This window comes from Budorcas taxicolor, chromosome 6 (assembly GCF_023091745.1).
Source record: "Budorcas taxicolor isolate Tak-1 chromosome 6, Takin1.1, whole genome shotgun sequence".
NCBI lineage: Eukaryota > Metazoa > Chordata > Mammalia > Artiodactyla > Bovidae > Budorcas > Budorcas taxicolor.
In genome coordinates this window covers 25,384,675-25,406,463 of record NC_068915.1, presented here as the reverse complement: position 1 = coordinate 25,406,463, position 21,789 = coordinate 25,384,675, and the positions used below count along the sequence as shown (strand labels likewise).

The window sequence follows — 21,789 nt, the reverse complement described above, 5'->3', positions numbered from 1 at the left end:
GAAATTGTGGGACTACATTGAAATCTATTCAAATGTAAAGCAATAAAGCACTTTCATGTTATCTTGTATTTATAATACCTACCATTCATTAAAACTTATATTTCTTCAACAGTTATTTTTCTAAGAGGACAACTTATTATTTTCTATTTACCCCAGGACAACTTATTTATAACTTTAAAGTGAAAATAATAACCAAATATTTTATTTTTGTATAGGTACTTTAGCCATAATTTATATATAAAACATGATAGCAAATGAAGTTTTAATCTCAATAGAGGATAAAGACAAATGATTTTCACATTTCAGTTCTTTGTAAAAAATATACATATTTCAAAAGGAAGTATGTTTAACTTTGAGATTTTATATTTTAGATTTCATCTTGTGGCCCTGTTTATCAAGTTGACTATCTCTTACCTGTGTTGTCTAGAAGATTTAAGCTTAAGGTTAGGATTCTAGAAAAGGGTTTGGAGAGAGATGGGGTTAGATATAAGAACCCGTTATGCTTAAACATGGCCATACTGCTGCTGTTTATTTGCTAAGTCATGTCTGATTCTGTGACCCTATAGACTGTAGCCCATCAGGCTCCTCTGTCCATGAAATTTCCCAGGCAAGAATGGGTTGCCATTTCCTTCTCCAGGGGATCTTTCTGACCCAGGTCTCCGGCTTGGCCAAGAGGTGAATTCTTTACCATTGAGCCAGCAGGGAAGCCCCAAACATGGCCATAAGTATTTTTAATTTTCTTTGAAAAATCCCTTTACCAACACATTTGCCAAAGCATCCCCACATGGTTTGCAAATCACCTCATTTTAGTAGGTTTTATTCATAGCAAGTTTCTCTTGCAGAAGTTTACAAGAGCAGAGCTGGTTTAGTTAGTGTGGTCTTAGCCATTCTAGGGTATTCACTTTAATTCTAGAGAAGTGTCCTAATGAATTTTCTGTTGCAAAAGTAGTAAGGACTGGAATCCCCTTTCTGAATTTCTGCCTAGAACTGGGATTCAGAAAGCGCAGGGAACTGCAGCCAGCCAGTCTGAGGATCCAGACAATTGTTTATTGTCATAGCTATAGCTAGAGGTCTGCTATGATAAACTCAGTTGCCTGCTAGTGTGTTAATGGAAGACAATGCTGATTCACACATAAGAAGAATCATCTAGTTTTCGGAAATGAATATTGTATCTATTCTAACATTATTTTGAAGTGATTGGTGGTGGTACAAGTTAAAATTTTAAAATTCAAATTCTAAAATTGAGAGTGATTTTTTAATAATAGCACACACATGGTATAAAAAATTTCAGATAACCATACAAGAGAATAAAATTCCATCAAGTTTACCTGAGTTCTCAAATCCTCACCACCCTCTCACATCAAATGATAAATGTGAAGACAGGCATTTAATGGTATGGACGTGTTGATGATTATGTGCTGAGCAGAAAAGTATCATCCTCAGTTTTCCTTGATTGCCCCTCTATGCTTCTGAATTTACAAGATGGTAATTGGTTTAGTTTAGCTCTCAAAAGTGAAAATTTTCTTGATTTTTCTTATTGAGTAAAAAAGTAAAAGAGTGAGAGACTGAAAACTATAGCCCACCTAAGTTTAATCATTAATAGTGAGCCCTTCTGTGAACTTAGGTCCTGATTTTGGAGTTTGGAGTCTGACCTTTCTCCCAAAGATAAACATTGTTGCAGGTTCTGAGAAGGGTCACTCCCTTGCTGCCATTGAAAGAGTCCACTTCTCAGTGACTTCTAGTTGGGAACTGAATGCATTAAAGGATAGCTTAACCAATATGATTCTTCTTGCTGTGCTTTTTCTCTGCTTCATTTCCTCATATTCAGCTTCTGTTAAAGGTAAGTTTGTGTTGCCTTCTGCTAAACTTTAATTTTAATTGTTGAGGGGGAAAAAGTGTTTGTATGTGTAATGAAAGAATTCTTAACTAAGTGATCTTCAAATCCATGTAACTTTAGAATGCTGGTGAAGGCATGACTGGGTTGGCATGAAAACTAAATTCGAATTCCTACATACATTAAGAAAACAGAGGCTCCTTTTAGTTTCAGTCCTTCAGACTAGCATGCTTCTTGCTTCATTCTCTCATTCATGGTTTATTTTTAAAAGGGAGAAAAAAGATGCCAGCTATTGTTACCTGGTGCTGCTGGTCACTCAATGAATACAGCTGCTTCATTTGAATTGTAAAAGCAGATTTTAAAAAAAGAGTTCTTAAATTTCCTTCTAGTTGCCTAGCAATGTGACATCAAAAAGAATTAGACTCAGTGAAAAAGGCATTTGATTTATCAAAGGATTATGAATGAAATGGTAAAGCCTGTATTTAATTCTATCATCATTCAAAAAAGATAAGATTATCATAGTTGATGGATTATAGAAAATAAAACTACATGACATAGATTTAAGAGATAACATTTATCTTTGGAAAAATAGTGTTGCTCATTATAGTTTCTATTTTAAGATAATATTGATTTAAAAACATACAAATTGCTAACTTTCAGAGCAAACAAACTTTTGAGTAATGATTTCAAAAAGCTGTATGAAATATATTAATATGTAATCTTGTTTTAAATCAGCTAATTTATGCATGCCTTGAATTTCTAAATATTGCACCTGTAAAATGATCGCTTTTTAGAATCTCTTAAGAGGACTCTCCATCAAAGTCAGTTGACCTATTATAAAACAGCATGATAGTGTCCAATTTTAATAACTGTGTACGCTAAGCAATTGATATAAAACAATTCACTTGTAAGCTTCTAAAATCCTCTTGAGATAACTGTGACTTTTTCTTTTTAATACGGTAAAGTTTGTCTCAAAATTTTTTGCATGAAAAATTTCCACATGAGGAAAAGAGACAATTTTTGCTATTGGAACAATAAATGTGGGGGGGGGGGGCTAAATTATTTCACCTAAGCAAATTGCACTTCAGATTCTTAAACTAAAGATTATACTTATATTTATATGCCTATATATGTATTACCATTTTCTAAAATGTTTGGTAAAGATATAGCCCTTACTTGCATGAAAGAAAATTTTAAAGAGAAGAAATAAAGGTTTGTAAATTATATCTGACAGAGAATTGTGAAACAGCTTGCATTTTATCTGTCAAATACTGCTAAATATTCATAATATGACCAATTTATGTACCATGAGATCAAACCTAATACCATGATTATTTTGAGAAAAATGATTGAGCTATTGTGGGCTTCTCTTTTTTCCTTTTCCTACATGGAATATTGGATAACTTGATGTTTTCAAATATATGCATTTGTAAAGATTTAAATACACACATATACACATACAGAAATGACATACAGGAAAATATGACTGAGAACATAATAGATAGCTACAGTTTGTTGTAAGTTCAGTGACAAATCCAGAAGTTTAGAAACTGAAGCTTATACAATTTAGGCTCCATTTTTGAGGAAAAAAAATCTACATTTTCACAAAAAATATTTTACTTTCACAAATATTACTGAAAAAAGATATGACATGTATGCATAACACTAGGGTCCCCTTCTAAGATCTTGGAAAAGGCCTGGGCAAGTGGGGGCTTCAAAGCTTAAGTGTTATTAGTGTTGTGATATAATCTACTTGTGCCAAATATCGTGAATGAAAAATATAGGACTTGGCAACTTTCTCTTTCCCAGATGGGGTAACTTCTTATATTATGGTGCTTTGTTCACTCAGCTGTGTCTGATTCTTTGCTACCCCATAGACTGTAGCTCACCAGGCACCTCTGTCCATGGGATTTCCCAGGCAAGGATACTGGAGTGGGGTGCCATTACCTTTTCCAGGAGATCTTCCCAGCCTAAGAATTGAACTCTAGGCTCTTGTACCTCCTGCCCTGGCAGGTGGATTTTTTACCAGTAGCGCCACCTGGGAAGCCGTGTATTACAGTATATTGGTTTAATCATAGATTCCTTGTCCTTTGAAATGATTGACATTTAATAAGCAAACTAGTTGTGAAGAATTTACTTTAAAATCAGGCCATTATAAATTTGGGATGTTATGCATCACTTCAAAACTCATCTCAGAGTTAATTATCAATGCAATTATTTAGCAAATCTCCAGATCTCGGTGGATGTTGAGAGCAGATTGGACTGTAAAGAGAATGGAGAAGGAGTTAGTATAGAGAAGAGATATGCTGACTCAATGTTTGGGAGACTCATGTATCCTCTACTTTTTCTAAATCATATTTTGTAATGGTGGGTCTATTCTCACTGCCTTCTTTGGGGTTTATTCATAATGCTTTTCCTTTCAATAATCCACCCATACGTACACTTTCTACTTAACCTTGTTACCTCCAAACCTGAACTGTTCCTTCACACCAGTCTTTCTTTCATTTCCTGGCCTGACTGTACTTTTCAGTCCATTCACAACAACCATCTTCCATTTTTTCCCTCCCTTATCCTTCATCCTACTCTTTTCCTTCCAGCCTTCTGGGTTTCTGTTGGATTCCTAAGTCCCCTTATCTTTCATCCTTATCATCACTGCAGGTCTCTTCAAGCCTCACCTTTACTAGCTTATTTCTATTTTGTCTTTTTGCTTAAGTCAATTAACTATTATATTGATCTGAGTTTAATAAAAGAATACTTTAAGATATTTTTTTTAAAGTTCAAAATTAAAAGCTTTTTTCCTTTTGTGGTAGTAAAAAAAATCCCTCAAAGGAACACATTGAAACGGTACAGACTCCTTTGGGAGCTAAAAATTGATTTGCTCATTTAATCTACCATCAAGTCCTGTTGCCCTTCTGCATACTCTACAGAGCAACACCCAAAGACAGAAATTTAGTCCAGATATATAAATGGAACATGCCCCCACTTGCTGGTATTGCCGGATCTCTGAGTAACATAAACAAAGAAAAACTTATCGAAGAGGAAAGGACAGCCGGGACAACACTTCAGCATCATCCACTTATTTAAAGGATGTACCTTTAAATCCTTTTTAGGATGTATCTCCTATTGAAAGAGGTAGGAAAAGTTGTAGAACAAAGCCATTCTTTCCTCTACTTTATCACTTCCAAGTCATCGTCGGGAACTGAAATATATTGTCCCTTTTCACATTCTTTTGACCAGTCAAGTAAAAACAAACAAACAAAAAAACCCAACATGATAGTTTGGAAGACTTTGGCATTAAAGAGAAACTTGTCAGAGTTATTTTCATCAGAAGCCACTTCAGGTTGCCACAAAACTTGAATTTTAGTATATTCCGACATCAAATTCTGCATTGTATCTGCTACATTGAATTAAACGTGGAGTCAGCTTTTCTCAACTGCCCTATATTGCTTACCTATCAGAATTGCTGTGAGGGTTAGATAAGGCAAGAAGTATTTCCTTTTTGCCCTTTGTGGAGTTTGATAGGTGTCATAAAAAAGAAGGCCTCTTTGACCAAAATATCTTCCTGGTCAGAAAGCTGGTGTTTGAACCTGCTGCAGTATCCCCAGTTTGGGAAGGCTGGAGGGACTTACAGACTTTGTCTCCTTCAAGGTTTTTCCTGCCTTTGTCTGCTTCCTTATTTCATACCTGAGGTTCTGCCTGACTTGGTGTTTGGACACAGCTTGTTATCGTGTACACGTTTGGGTAACCACTCCATTGCTTCCTTCTGGCTTTTCTGTTAAAGATTTTCCTATTAAAATCCTCATCCCCTTTCATTGAAGTTTTGTCAGATCGTGTAACTTCACCACCCAAAACTTTTCAATAGTTTTTCATCTCACTCAGTCGAATTCTGCTGCTGCTAAGTCGCTTCAGTCATGTCTGACTCTGTGCGACCCCATAGATGGCAGCCCACCAGGCTCCGCCATCCCTGGGATTCTGCAGGCAAGAACACTGGAGTGGGTTGCCATTTCCTTCTCCAATGCATGAAAGTGAAAAGTGAAAGTGAAGTCGCTCAGTCGTGTCGACTCTTAGTGACCCCATGGACTGCAGCCCACCAGGCTCCTCCATCCATGGGATTATCCACGCAAGACTACTGGAGTGGGGTGCCATTGCCTTCTCTGAGTCGAATTCTAAGTCTATGCAAATACTTTCCCCCTTCACCTACCATCTCCCAGCCACTCATGGGTGCCTATTTGACCTCATCTTTTCCAGCTTTTTCTTTTACCCAATCCCAGAGTCTTTGGCCTCTGTTTTTCCTCCATTACCCCTCTGGGAACTCTCCTCAGGGTCTTTGAACTTGTTCTCCCTTCTGTGGTGGTGAGAAATGGGAGGAAGGAGGGGTGGGGAGTGCCCTCTCTGCAGACATCCAACCGACTAGCCTAAAGTCCTTGCCCAGAATATTACCTTCTCAATAAAGATTTTCCCCCCAGTTCAGTCAGTTCAGTTCAGTTCAGTCGCTCAGTCGTGTCCGACTCTTTGCGACCCCGTGAATCGCAGCACGCCAGGCCTGCACCCTCATTTCCTTTCCTATTTCATTTTTCTTCATTTGCACTTCTAATATTCTTTATAATTTACTTATGTACTTGCTTTTTTTATTGCCCATCCCCCCTCATTTAAATGTAAATGCCACAAAGGTAGACATGTTGTCTGCTTGTTAACTGGTATAGCCCCAAAACCTAGAAAAGGGCTGACTACCCCGTAGGTGCTCAGTACATCCTTGTTGAATGAATGAATGAACTCCTAGCTCACTCCCCAGAAATGGAAGAGGTCAACCTAAAGGTTTATATGTGTATAGTGTAGGTAAGAACGTGGTCTCTGGATCCAGACAGGGTGTCAGAGGCTTCACCACTAATTTCCTGAGAGATCTTGGGTAAATTGTAAATCTGTGTCTTTTGATTTCCTCATCTATAAAGTCAGTCTCATAATAGTACCTACCCCATTAGATTTTTGTGAGGATTAAATAATACGTGTGAAAGACTTAGAACACATAGTAAGGAGGTTTTCTTAGTTTTTGACTTTTCAAGTAATTTTACTTCCTTTCTCAGTTGCCTCCCTTCTCTCCTAGTCATCTCGGCCTCCTTTTCTGTCCCTTCCCCATATGCATATTTCTTGGGGGGGGAAAAAGAGACATGGTTGCCTGTTATAGCTAACTAGTCAATTCTGCCCTGTTAGCCCTGAGGAAAAATGCCTACTGGAATCTTTTTTTACTCTCTCCTGAGAGCTATGAATAGAAGATATATTAAAAGACTTCATATGACTTCAGTTCATCTTTGGGAAAGACTGGATGCTACTATTTTATGTTTTCTTTGGGTTAAGATATACCAACTGGAAAGTATATGAACTCTTCCATATATCTTTTTTTTTTTTTGGTAATGATGCTGACTTGTATACCATTTGACATTAAACTTTAAATTGTCCCTTCCAAATTAAAACCTGTGCTGGATTTTATGTAGGAAAACGTCATTTTATTCAGGAACAGCTAATTTAAATTTACATATGTGTTGCCTGCAAATGTACTTTCATACTGAAAATTTGCTACTTTAATTAATAGGATAAATTACCTTGAAGGGATATTGTTTAAATGTTCAAAATATCCAATGTAAAGGACTACCATCTAACTGCTAAAATTTCTCTGGCTTTGACCTGTTGTATTTTAAATATGTTAATTGCAAATTATCAAGCAATCTCTGGCTGAACTTCTACTTGAAATCAAATTTTATTATTTTATTTAAAGAAAGCTGGGCAAGGAGAGGGGAAGAAATAATATACATATAAGTTAAAGCAATACAATGATATTTATTTTAAAATATTCTATAGTTCAACCAAGGCAGTATTTAGATAATCAGATTATTATTTAAAGATACAAATTAAGTTTTCTGAAATGGAAGCTTATTTCTTTGTTAGTTGTTGTTTTTGTTGTTTAACCAATAATTTCAGCAGATGAAGAAGTAGAATCATGTTTCACTTAGCAAAGACTTACTCCCGTTAACAAATATAAGCTCGCACTGGGTACCACTGTGCTGGAGAAGGAATGCATTGATGGCAAGATAGCATAGTCCCTGGCCTGCTGGGTGCCTTACAACTAAGACTTGACTTGCATCACTGTCTTTTTTACAGGTCACACAACTGGTCTCTCATTAAATAATGACCGACTATACAAACTCACATACTCCACTGAAGTTTTTCTCGATCGGGGCAAAGGAAACCTCCAAGACAGTGTGGGCTACCGAATTTCATCCAATGTGGATGTCATCTTACTGTGGAGGAGTCCTGATGGTGATGATAACCAACTGATCCAAATTACAGTGGGTATTTTCTACCAGAGAGATGCAAAGATTAGATGTTAGCAAAGTCTTTGAGAAGTGTACCATTCAATAGCACTTGTTTGTGCTGTTGGCCATATGTTCATTGAATATTATCCATCACTAAAATAAGTAGATATACAGTTTTGAAGTTTTTGCTAATCAAAAATTATCTGATCTTTCCAAATTATTGAAGCAGGCAAATGAAGGTGTCTACTGATAACTGAAGTATTAAGTTCAGTTCTATATGTCATATTTTGTTGTTGTTCAGTAGCTCAGTTGTGTCTGACTGTGATCCCATGGACTGCAGCATGCCAGGCTGTTAATATGTCATGTTAATAGGTACAATAAATTAGAATCCATTTGAAATGTTCTGCATGTAAGGAGTGTAGAATCCATGTCATATGAAAAGCAATTGAGACCACTAGTCGTGTCTGACTCTGTGCGACCCCATAGACGGCAGCCCATCAGGCTCCCCCGTCCCTGGGATTCTCCAGGCAAGAACACTGGAGTGGGTTGCCATTTCCTTCTCCAATGCGTGAAAGTGAAGTCGTGTCCAGCTCTTAGCGACCCCATTGACTGCAGCCTACCAGGCTCCTCCGCCCATGGGATTTTCCAGGCAAGAGTACTGATCTAGCTTTCCTGAGTTCCTTGATCCGACAGGTGGAATCACCAATGAGGGAGTAACATATTCTGCTTTCTTCCTGAGGACAGAACCAGGTGCTTCCCTGAATGGCAGTGTTTGGTCAGTTATGATGCTTTAGATTTATGTGTTGACAAAGAAGGTCAAATTATATGGCCTTTGGGGTCTCTTTGGACTTTAATATATGATTCCACATTTGCTTTTCAAGGACCTAAAAGCAATAGATTTCTTTAGTAAAGTCAGTTCTCCTTCTACATGTCAGTGTGAAGCAGGCACTAGGACCAAGATTTTCCTCATTGTAACTGATAAGTAGTTGGCAATATACTTTATAATGAGGTATCGTTGCAATACATTTATCAAGTGATCTTTGCTTCTTTGGTTGTCTCCAATAGCTGTGTGTATTTTCCAAGTTGGATCAAAACTTTATCATCCACCTCCCCATTTCTCAGTAGAACAGTATTCTGCAGAAAACATTCTGTACCTCTTTGTTCAGCAATCAGATTGTTAATGCTTAATTTTGTATGTATAGATGAGGTACAACGGGGCAGGATACCTTTCAAACAAATGGTACAGAAAGTGAAGAGAGCAGGCAGACAGCAACAGTTCAAAACAAATTAAGAGAGTGAAAACGACATTAAAGAGCCATATTCCAGCCACAGTGACTATAAACCTGAAGTCACGGATTCCTTTAATCTCAGTATTTTTACCTAATTCAAAAATCTAATTTTTGAATACTTTCTCCTTTCTTTTAAAGATGATGGCTAGGTACTGTGACTCATGTGTTGAATGACAGAAGAAATTATGGCCAACTCTGTTTATTGCTTTACCATTTTATTTTCTAGGAAGCTCTGATGGAAACAGGTATAGGAAGTTTCTCTAATAGGTTTCTTTCCATGATTCCAGATGAAAGATGTAAATGTTGAAAATGTGAATCAACAGAGAGGAGAGAAGAGCATTTTCAAAGGAAAAAAGTCATCTCAAATCATAAGAAAGGAAAACTTGGAAGCAATGCAAAGACCTGTGCTCCTTCATCTAATTCATGGAAAGGTAAAAGAGATTTTTGGAGTTCCATGTCTTTTTTTCCCCCAACTTCATCTTTTTCTTCCTTAGGTAGATATTAATATCATTTTAGGTGATCATGGTGTCACTACGTTTGTGAATAATGGAGTTTTTTTTTTTTAAAGAACTAATAAATGGAAGTCACAAATTAAATGTTTCATAAGTAAATCAAGGCACTGGATTCACTTATATTACCTAGCCATTTATGTTCCCTATTTTTATGAAAAATCTTTATAGTAGAATCAAGTATTTGTTTATTGATGAGAGGCAGTATTAAAAGGTACATTCCTTATTAAATTAGAAAGGATTAAAAAGCTACTATAACACACTAGGTCATCATAAATGAATGGATAAATTCAGGAAAGTAGGCAAATTATAAAAATGAAATGATCTAAATTAGATAAGTGATATGCATTTGTCATAAGAATATCAATAACTGGCTCAAGTACAAAACTGCAACTTTTGAAGGGACATGGCATTTCTAAGATAGAGTTGATTAAAAAAATCATTTAGAGATTAAAGTTATGACTTTGAAAAGCATTTTATATACTAAAGTAATGAATGAGCACTATATGTTGGAAATTTGCTCTGAAAATTCTGTAAATATGATTACTTACAATTTGAATCTCATCTCTTAAAACTGTCTTTTGGATGTTTGGAATTGAAACACAATTGTGATCTGTGAATTTTCAGGCATTAAATATATGGGTTTATGAACAGTATAGATGTTATATTGACATGTTAAAACATACTATAGTAGTAAAGATGAAAGCTTACTTTCAGGAATTATTGTAGAAAAAAAGAAAGGGATCAGTAAAACTTCAAATCTCTAAAATTTCTCTAGAGCAAAAATTTCCAGATTCAAACTAAAAATGAAAACAAATACTTTAAAATACAAATTTAAGACATGTAATATGTTGCTATTCCTGATGCTCATTTTTAGTAAAGTACTAAAAAAGGGATTCTCAAGAAGGATTATTGTATCATCACTCACTTACAACCAAATATGAATCACCATTTCAGGAATGCTTCTCTCCCTTCTCTACTTGTGAAAATATTAATACTTATTATGCTTCAAGCTTTGCTTACAGGCCTTTTCTTTTGTAACATTCACACCCTTTTAACCAGCTGGAAATAACTATCCCTCTTTAGAATCTTCTTAGCACATTATAGCTCACTCATAACCCTTATCACTTTCCTTTTGGCCATTTGTGTTCATTGCTACATGAACGTTTGTGTTCATTGTTAGGTTTTGGTGAAGAAAATTGTTCTTCCTCTTTATATTCCAGCCCTTCTACTCTCTTCCTGAGCAAAGCAGTCAGAACCAAGTCTTGCACTGACTGATTCGGTGTTCCGGAAGCCTTTCCCAAACGCTGTGCTTCCCTGAGCCTACCCAGGTATTGCTAGTGGTAAAGAACCTGCCTGTCAATGCAGGAGACATAAGAGATGTGGGTTCGATCCCTGTGTCGGGAAGATCCTCTGGAGGAGGGCATGGCAATCCACTCCAGTATTCTTGCGTGGGTAATTTCATGGACAGAGGAGCCTGACAGGCTACAGTCCATGGGGGTCACAAAAGAGTCAGATACAATTTAGCTAAAACATATTTAATGCTTAATACCTGCACTGACCGAAGGTATTACATGAATTCTCTCTTTTATCTCCATAACAGCCCTGGGAAGCAGGTGCTGCTTTTTCATCCTCTTGTAATAGATGAGGAAATCAAAGTTAAGAGAAGGAAAGAAACTTGCCCAGGGTCACACAATTAGCAAGTGGTGGAGCTGGGATTTAAAAGAGAGGGTCTGTGTGGAAACTTCTGTGTTTTTACTGTCTTTTCTAGCTGGAAAGTATTTGGGGGAGAAAACATGTCTCTGGTTGCTTTGTAGTCTTCTTGTCATTCTTCACTGTATGTATTAACTCAGTTGATTTTCATATGGCCCAACTTTGTAAACAACAGGTAATACTGTTATTTTTTTCTTTGGCATTCCATTGTGGCAACATGCTTGAGCCATAACATATTAATTGCATTTATAATCTAAGTGTGAAATGTTAGTCACTCAGTTGTGTCCAATTCTTTGTGACCCCATGGATTGTAGCCCACCAGGCTCCTCTGTCAATGCAATTCTCCAGGCAAGAATCCTGGAGTGGGTAGCCAATCCCTTCTCAAGGGGTTCTTCTCAATCCAGGGATCAAACCCAAGTCTTCCACTTTGCAGGTGATTCTCTACCATCTGAGCCACCAGGGAAGCCCAAACCAGTCAGTGCTAAAGGAAATCAACCTTTCCTTTCATTGAAAGGATGCTGAAGCTGAAGCTCCAGTACTTTGGCTAAACCACAGCCAATCATTTTATAGCCCTGTGGGCGGCAGTTGAGTACAAAGTCTTTGGTTACACATAGAGAAGGACTCAGTGCCTCCCTGTACAAAGGCTGGGATGGAGCTGCCACATCATTATTTCAGTGACCCCAACGTGTCATTTCTGCAGGAGCTGTTTCTTATGATGATTTACTGTAGTCACAAGTTAAAGTACATTGTGGTATCTTTCATTTATATGATAAAGTACTTGTTGGAAAAAACATGACCCTGGAGATAAAGAAGCCACGTGGAATTTTTAGCCACTTCACTGTCAGAAATATCATTATTTTAACTATCACATCATCTTACTATGGGAGAAATTATGAAAGGAAAGTCTGTACTGCTGATTAGCAGTTTTCTCAGAGAGTATTTTCTATCCCAGATTCAATTTAAGTTTTACTCCCTGAAATTTCTGTGATCTCAAGGTTTCTCACCAGCATGTATTTTTGTCTTCTCAGAGTCCAAATTTACATTATAAAAGATATCCCATGAAAATACTTAGATGCATGTTTATTGCACATATGTTTTTTTCATCTCCCCCTACTTAAATGTTTGGGTATGACTCTAATTTATGTACAAATTAAGTTGGAAACATGACAGTTTTCTACTTAAGATTGACATGCAAGAGATGCCTCGTTACCACATGGATTCTTTTTTGGCCTGAAATGCTAATCCAATTAACTGAAATATTACCAGATTTCTATTTCTGGTTTTCATTCAGTATTGACTGAATTAATCATGTGGCTGCTGAGTCTGCCCTTCAATTTTGTTGTCCCTAGGCATTGATTAAAAGACGCTTACTCCTTGGAAGAAAAGTTATGACCAACCTAGAAAGCATATTCAAAAGCAGGGACATTACTTTGCCGACTAAGGTCTGTCTAGTCAAGGCTATGGTTTTTCCTGTGGTCATGTATGGATGTGAGAGTTGGACTGTGAAGAAGGCTGAGTGCCGAAGAATTGATGCTTTTGAACTGTGGTGTTGGAGAAGACTCTTGAAAGTCCCCTGGACTCCAAGGGGATCCAACCAGTCCATTCTAAAGGAGATCAACCCTGGGATTTCTTTGGAGGGAATGATGCTGAAGCTGAAACTCTAGTACTTTGGCCACCTCATGCGAAGAGTTGACTCATTGGAAAAGACTCTGATGCTGGGAGGGATTGGGGGCAGTAGGAGAAGGGGACAACTGAGGATGAGATGGCTGGATGGCATCACGGACTCGATGGATGTGAGTCTGAGTGAACTCCAGGAGATGGTGATGGACAGGGAGGCCTGGCGTGCTGCGATTCATGGGGTTGCAAAGAGTCGGACACGGCTGAGCGACTGAACTGAACTGAACTGAGGCATTGATTTGCTCTCTGAATCTGGCAGCGTGGCTCCTGTGAAAGTGAAAGTGAAAGTGAAGTCACTCAGTCGTGTCCGACTCTTTGAGACCCCATGGATAGTAGCCTGCACCAAGCTCCTCCATCCATGGGATTTTCAAGGGAAGAAGTACTGGAGTGGGTTGCCATTTCCTTCTCCAGGGAATCTTCCCAACCCAGGGATCAAACCCAAGTCTCTCACATTGTAGACAGACGCTTTACTGTCTGAGCCCCAACCTCCAAAAGAAAAATGACACCTTGAAAGCCTCCTAACTCTTTGTGTATTTCTTCACTTGTCCGTTTTACAAGGCACCATTTCCTAGCTATGCTCTTTCTTAGGTACATATGAAAGAGACATACATAGCTTCAGCTAAGCTGACCAAAGAAAGTGACTAATCTCTGTTTGCTGTGATCCTTTTTGTTTAGTTTTGCTCTTTGGCTGGTTAATGAAGTTTTGCTTTCTCTTTTTCATAATGAATGTATAAATTGAAGAAATGTATAGAAGCATTTTTTTCTTTAAAAAATATGAATAATCCCTACTGATTTCTAGGGGAAATTGGCCCTCAAAATTTGGCCAGAAGAAGCACTGCATCTCCTTCATCACAACCCACCCTTATTCCTCCGTGTTTAGTTTCCTTGGGTTGACAGCTTACTTTGTGACTATGCCACTCAGGGACTGTGAATTTAGATAAGAGTCCTGTGCTCTTGGATATTCAGAGCTCATTTCAGAACTGAATGAAGTAATCAGATTTATGGCCTGAGTATAATAAAACTCACTCAGTTCCTGTTGTGAAATAATGAATTTAAGATTGTGTCAGCCTCATGGATTAAACTTCAAAGTTCTGACTTTATTATTTCTTAATTACCAAAAGTCCACTTTATCCTGACAGTTTTTACATTTAGCTAGTAGGGACACAAGTGCTGTCTTCCCACTGGGTCTCAGTGGTCTGCATAGGTCTCAGTGGTCTGCAACTGAAGGGAGGGAATTTAGGTCCCAAAGGTTAGCAGGCATACAAAAGGAAAAAGAGGCTTGTCATCTTTTCTAGTTCTATGGAGACAATAAAAACTAATAGGAGGAATGAAAAAGAACTTTCTGTCTCACACTTTGTGTCAGCCTGCCAGGAAAAAGTCTGTCATATCATTTTCTTAGGGATATAGCAGTCAAAATCAAACGAAGGAGTAGGAGGAGAGTATTTAACCTTATATATTAAGATTAAATCTGTCAACTGGGTTTCTGAAATTTTAGGGAAAACTTTATAAGCAATTCAGGCATATTTTATAGCTTGGAAGCAAACTGAGGGCACTGATCTGATGGTAGTACAAGTATTTTTCCTACTTAATGGATCCTCTCACTTTCTGAAGTATTTAAGGCTCAGGCCAAAAATGTCCCAGACCGTAGGCATGTGCGTATTGCTAACAGTGAGCCCTTCTGACTGTGTATGGGCTCAAGAAATCCAGTTAGGATCCTTTAATAGTCCTGATATTTGGAGATTAAGTTCTCCCAAATATTTGCAAGGAAAGTTACACTCTAATTCCTCAAAGGTAAGAAAACCTAGTTTACAAAATAGAACCTCAGAAACTCAACCTTGGTTCTGAGAAATTGTCAGTGATTTGTTTGAGAATATGATACCGTGGATTTCCAGACGTTGAGGTCACTATTCCAGTTCCCTTTTAACCTGGACAAACACAATCCCAACATTTATAGGTTCATGCAGTGTAATGACTAAAATTGATTGCCAGATAAAGTACCCAGTAAATCTGTCCCTAGGCCGAATAATATGTATAAAATAAAAATAGAAAATTTGAGGTACTTGTTTGAATTATCAGGCAAAGTATTTTCATCTAAGGTACGAGGGAGTTTTCATGTACACTAAATTGTTCAGATTGGTATTAATTGAATTTATTGCATAATGACTAAGCTTTCAGTTTTACTTGAGAAGTCATGGTTGGTTTTAAAGAGAAATAGGAAGGCATTCAGGATATTTCTGGTAGACATGTGTCTATAATTACCATAAACCTTGGGAATTTTTATAGGGAAGCTATATCCATCCTTTCCATTTCTAAATCATGTGATGTGTTTGAAGTCAGGGTAAAAAATGACAGCCTGCTTTCCAGAAAATTCTTTGTATTTTTATTCTTGTTTCTTAAACATGAGCTAAATGGTCGAAATGGTATGAGACAGTTATCATCTCTGTGCCTGTAAATGTCAAGGATGAAACAAAGCTAAGATAAGCCGTTTACTATTGCAGCCAAATCACAGTGCCCTTCCTCATTCTAGCTTTTTTCCTGCTTTCTGAAGAGAAACTCAAAGCAGTGCCTGTGGCAGGCCATGCTGTGTTAGCACCGTAAACCTCAAATCTTCCAACCTTCTGTGTCTCCTCATACCCAAGGCCAACAGGAATGCTCTGGAGGGCCAAAGAACATCAGCCTTGTGGAATTTTGTCCATGGGCATTTTGGCCACGTGTGGGCCCTTATCATAGCCCTTAGAGGCCATGCTGTCTCCGGATTCTCAAGCATGGTGATTGCCATTCTCTACAAGAATCTATTTCTATGATGTTACTTTGAAACTTGATTGGTTTTTTAAAAATTCTGTTTATACATTTTTGACTGTGATGAAGACTTGATTTTTGTCTTCGCTGCGCTGAGTGGGAATTCTCTAGCTTCAGGGGCTGCTCTTCCCTGAGGTGCAGGTTCCTCATTGTGGCGGCTTCTCTTGTTGCGGAGCATGGGTTTTAAGCGCATAGGTTTCAATAGTTGTCTCGTGTGAGCTCAGTAGTTGTGGCACTCCAGCTTAGTTATTCTGCGGCATGTGGGATCTTCTTGGACCAGGAATCAAACCCATGTCCCCTGCATTGGCAGGCAGGTTCTTAACCACTGGACCACCAGGGAAGTCCAAACATTGGTTAATTTTTGTTCCATGCAGAATTACAGGTAGGGAATATGTTGACATGCTTGAAGAGAATGTTCCTGATTTCTCTTTCTTGGGCAATCCTTGTTTTCACAGAAACCCCATCCTGTATCAGTACTTTTTTTCCTTTTCTATGTTATTCCCATCATAGCCAAAGCCTTCATTATCAGCCTCCTGAAATGTCATATTTTGGTGGTCTAGCTTTTTGAAATGTAAATGGCTTCTTTTCACAAAAAAAGAAGTCCCAGCTTTGAATTAACAGATCTCTTTCTCCCAGGATTGATGGGGGCGAGAATCTAACCTTTCCTGCTATTTATTTAACCAAGTCTCGTAAATGACCCATTTCTGCTCTATTTATGTTTGTTCTTTTTTCACCTAGATCAAAGAGTTCTACTCATATCAAAATGAACCAGCAGCTATAGAAAATCTCAAGAGAGGCCTGGCTAGCCTATTTCAGATGCAGTTAAGCTCTGGAACTACCAATGAGGTACTCAGTAATATTATTAAGCATCTATAATCTTATTTGTTAACATAGTTACTATAATTGTTTATATGGGTTTCTATTTGGAGAAATTCAGTAAAAAAAAAAAAAAAATTACTCCTATGGTAATGATTAGAAAAGGTGAGTTGGATAGTTGTCTCATTTACATATGAAACAAATCATCCTTTACCCTAATTTGTATTTGAATACAGGGGAAAGGAAATTAGAATCACCTATACTAAGGAGACCTATAGAATGACTGAATGATCAGTTCAGTTCAGTTCAGTCGCTCAGTCATTTCTGACTCTTTGTGACCCCATGGACTGCAGCACACCAAGCTTCCCTGTCCATCACTAACTCCTAGAGCTTACGCAAACTCATGCCCATTAAGTTGGTGATGCCATCCAACCATCTCATCCTCTGTCATCCCCTTCTCCTCCTGCCTTCAATCTTTCCCAGCATCAGGGTCTTTTCAAATGGTCAGTTCTTCGCATCAAGTGGCCAAAGTATTGCAGTTTCAGCATCAGCATCAGTCCTTCCAATGAATATTCAGGACTGATTTCCTTTAGGATGGACTGGTTGGATCTCCTTGCAGTCCAAGGGACTCTCAACAGTCTTCTCCGACACCACACTTCAAAAGCATCAAATCTTCGGTGCTCAGCTTTCTTTATAGTCCAACTCTCACATCCATACATGACAACTGGAAAAGCCTTAGGTCTGAGTAGACAGACCTTTTTTGGCAAAGTAGTGTCTCTGCTTTTTAATATGCAGTCTAGATTGGTCATAACTTTTCTTCCAAGGAACAAGTGTCTTTTAATTTCATTGCTGAATTATAGGGACCCCAAAAACCTTGGAGAACATTCCAGTGACCTCACTGTGCATCCCTATGCCCTAGGAAGGTTATAAAAATAAAGACTCCCTGGATTCACTGCAGAGATTCTGGTTCAGTAGATTAGCATCTGTATTTTAATAATTTTCTCAGCTAATGTAGGTATAGTCAGTTTGAGAAACTACTAGTCTATATGAACCCTTCCATTTAATAGATGAAAACAAAGGCCAAACGACAGAAGTTTAGTGGCTCCCCAAGTGTTATATCTAAAGTGGAGCTGAGTCCAAGTTTTCTTGTCTGAATTCAGCCAGTTCATGAGCTGGTAAGAAAATCTGATGGCAAGCCTGGGCCAAGAGGATGCTGGTTAGCTTGCTGAAAAGACTGAGGGTAGAAAGACTGGCTTATAGAGACCAAAGGGATGCCTCAGAGAAGCTATACAGAGTCGATATTGAGATGTATACTGTGATGTGCCTTATGGTAGGCTGAATTAATGCCGCAGGTTTTAAAGGACTTAGCTCATCAAAGCATGTGTGTGTTTGCATGTATATACACACACAGCCTACACATAGTATTAAAAGTCAACTCCCCTCACCCCATAATTATCCATCTGAGTGATTTTGACTGTGACTAGGTCATTTTTGGGGGTTCCAAAATCACTGTAGATGGTGACTGCAGCCATGAAATTAAAAGACTTTTGGTCCTTGGAAGAAAAGCTATGACCAATCTAGACAGCATATTAAAAAGCAGAGATATCACTTTGCCCACAGGGTCTGCCTAGTCAAAGCGATGATTTTTCCAGTAGTCATGCATGGATGTGAGAGTTGGGCTATAAAGAAAGCTGAGCGTCAAAGAATTGATGCTTTTGAACTGTGGAGTTGGAGAAGACTCTTGAGAGTCCCTTGGACTGCAAGGAGATCCAACCAGTCCATCCTAAAGGAAATCAGTCCTGAATATTCATTGAAAGGACTGATGCTGATGCTGAAACTGCAATACTTTGGCTTGATGTGAGGAACTGACTCATTTGAAAAAACCCTGATGCTGGGAAAGATTGAAGGCAGGAGGAGAAGGGGATGACAGAGGATGACCTGGTTGGATGGCATCACCGACTCAATGGACATGAGTCTGAGTAAGCTCCAGGAATTGGTGATGGACAGGGAAGCCTGGTGTACTGCAGTCTGTGGGGTTGCAAAGAGTTGAACGTGACTGAGCAACTGAACTGAACTGAACTGAACTGAAGCCATTTGTCCAATTCCTATTAGACATTAGACAGAAGTAGGAAATCATTTATTATTCCTGGGGCAATAAGAATGTGCTCATAAGACTCAAAGAGGATGGAAAGGAATGCACATGCTGCGGGAAACACTAAATTCTTCTGTCTTCCTATCTTGTCAGAGAAAGGAGTCCTGCATGACGTATTAGAACCCCAATTTTTAAGCTACTTGCCACTGGAATTCAAATGGTTCATGTGAGAATCCCATCTGAAACATTGTATTTTGGCTTTTCCTTTTAGGCAGACATCTCTGGAGATTGTAAAGTGACCTACCAAGCTCACCAAGACAAAGTGACCAAAATTAAGGCTTTGGATTCATGCAAAATAGAGAGGGCTGGATTTACAACCCCACATCAGGTATGCTCGCTATCACTTTCTTTGAGGCAACCAAGTTCTTTTTGTAGAGACGATTCAGCAATAATAGGTGAATAAAGCAGCAATATAATTTGGGAACACTTGTAATTTTTAGTTTAGGGTATAGTATTATATAATATCAAATGAATGGATTTATTTTAATATACTGTAGGTTTGTGTGTTGAAGGAATATGAAGGGAGCGTTCTTGTGAAGATGAAAAGATAATTTGCTATTTGGCTTGATTCAAAGATAAAAAGCTAATTGCTTGTTACAACCACATTTATTTATTTAGGTCTTGGGTGTCACTTCGAAAGCCACATCTGTCACTACCTATAAAATAGAAGACAGCTTTGTTGTAGCTGTGCTCTCAGAAGAGATACATGCTTTGAGGCTGAATTTTCTACAATCAATAGCAGGCAAAATAGTATCAAGGTAAGATAATGCTTAAATTTTCTTTACTGTTCTTTAATGTATTATTAAAATTTTAAAATATATATGCATATATATACATGCACATGAATTAATATATTTATTGCTTCCTCATTTTGTGAGCTCCTTTAGAACAATGATTATGTTTTGTTCATCTTTATTTTTCATATTATTTATAATAGTATGTGGCATGAAATAAATACTTAATGTTTTAAAATAGGACTTCATTAAAAATAGTTTATTAAATAGAATTTAAATTTTAAAAAGGCAAACACTTTGATTCATTCTTATTTATTTTCTGATTTCTTTATCAAATGCTTTTAATGTTTAGATTTAAAAAGTGGCATTTGTGTGTTCTCTCCTCAAGATTATTTTTTTGTCATTATTGTTAATAAACACAAAAATGTTCCATTGTAAAGTGATATGACAGAATTTTTGCTGCGATTTATAGTACTTACATATTCAAAACTGTTATTTCAATTTGAGAAAATTTCTCTGGTCAGAATAGTTCTCACAGGCTAAAGGACTAGAATTTCAAATCTAAGAGTATGTCTTACTTTCAGATTTTAATTTAGAATAACACATCCTAGCATTAAATGTAAGTTATATCTTCTGCTACTATTTCTCAAATATTTCTTCTGAAGTAACCCTAATGTCAGAGGTAAATGGTTAAAATCTTGGTAGAAACGCCTCAAACCACAAATGCTTGAAATTTTATTGAAGTCTCCTCTGGATTAGAACCTTGCATTCTACTTTGTACTACATCCATCTTGTTTTCATATATAACTAATATTTTAAATTTAGGTTTATCAGGATTCCATTGTTCTATAACACACCACTCCAAGCTTAGTAGTATAAAAAGCAGCAATCACTCTATTATTTTCTCTCATAATCGTGATGCTTGCCTTGATCCTGCTAAGCATGCCTTGCTTGGTGTGTGCTGTGCAGTTGCAGAGCTGATTCACAGGCTGCTCCCTCACCTATCTAGAGTCTGGGCTGGAGATTCACATTAGGCTCCTCATGCATCTCTCTTTATCTCCATGTGGCCTCTCAACATGGTAGCTTCAGTAGCCAGACTTCTTACACAGTATGTGCTGCTAGCATGCCAGATGAAAGCTGAATTCCCTTTTGTGACTTATTGTTGGTCAGCCACCCTGTCGTGTCTGACTCTTTGTGACCCCATTGATTGCAGCCACCCAGTCGTGTCTGACTCTTTGTGACCCCATTGATTGCAGTATGCCGGGCCTCTCTGTCCCTCACCATCTCCTGAAGTTTGCCCAAGTTCATGTCCATTGCATCAGTGATGCCATTCAGCCATCTCATCCTCTGATGCCCTCTTCGCCTTCTGCCCTCAATCTTTTGCAGCATCAGGGACTTTAGTGATGAGTCAGCTGTTCACATCAGACGACAAAATACTGGAGTTTCAGCTTCAGCATCTATCTTTCCAATGAGTATTTCGGGTTGATTTCTCTTAAGACTGACTGGTTTGGTCTTGCAATCTAAGGGACTCTCAAGAGTCTTCTCCAACATAAAAGGACTTAGCCTTACAAGCCATATATTGAAACTTCTACTGTTCTCCACAAGTCCTGACAGTCACAGAGTCCTGCCCAGGTTTAAGGAGAGGGATGTAGACTCCACCTTTTGAAGGGAGAGAAGCAAGCTACTGAAAGAGCGTATCAGATTATTGAGGCCATATTTGGAAAACAAGATTTCCTAATTGTCTTAGTAAGTGACGTGTGGTTGTCCTGAAGATATCATTTTTCAGAGAGCTGGGCTAAAGCCCAAAGACGTGACATCATATATCTTGCTCAGCATCCAGGCAAATTTTCTTTCCTGTAGTCTCTTGTCATAATATTTTGAAATCCCAGGCTTAAACTTTCAAAGCTTTGAATAAAATTGTTGCTCCAGAAAAGTTTCGTAATTATCTTGAGATTTCT

At 37.9% G+C, this 21,789-nt stretch overlaps 1 protein-coding gene across 1 annotated transcript in view; it reads left to right on the top strand.

The window, feature by feature from the left end:
* The first annotated feature begins 1,779 nt into the window (after positions 1–1,779).
* MTTP (microsomal triglyceride transfer protein) overlaps positions 1,780–21,789 on the top strand; it is a 53,224-nt gene continuing 33,214 nt past the window's right edge. The window contains exons 1-6 of the mRNA XM_052642211.1: positions 1,780–1,840; positions 7,988–8,175; positions 9,719–9,862; positions 16,868–16,975; positions 19,309–19,425; positions 19,716–19,855. Of these exons, the coding sequence (XP_052498171.1) occupies positions 1,780–1,840; positions 7,988–8,175; positions 9,719–9,862; positions 16,868–16,975; positions 19,309–19,425; positions 19,716–19,855 (758 nt within the window). The remainder of the gene's footprint in view (positions 1,841–7,987; positions 8,176–9,718; positions 9,863–16,867; positions 16,976–19,308; positions 19,426–19,715; positions 19,856–21,789) is intronic.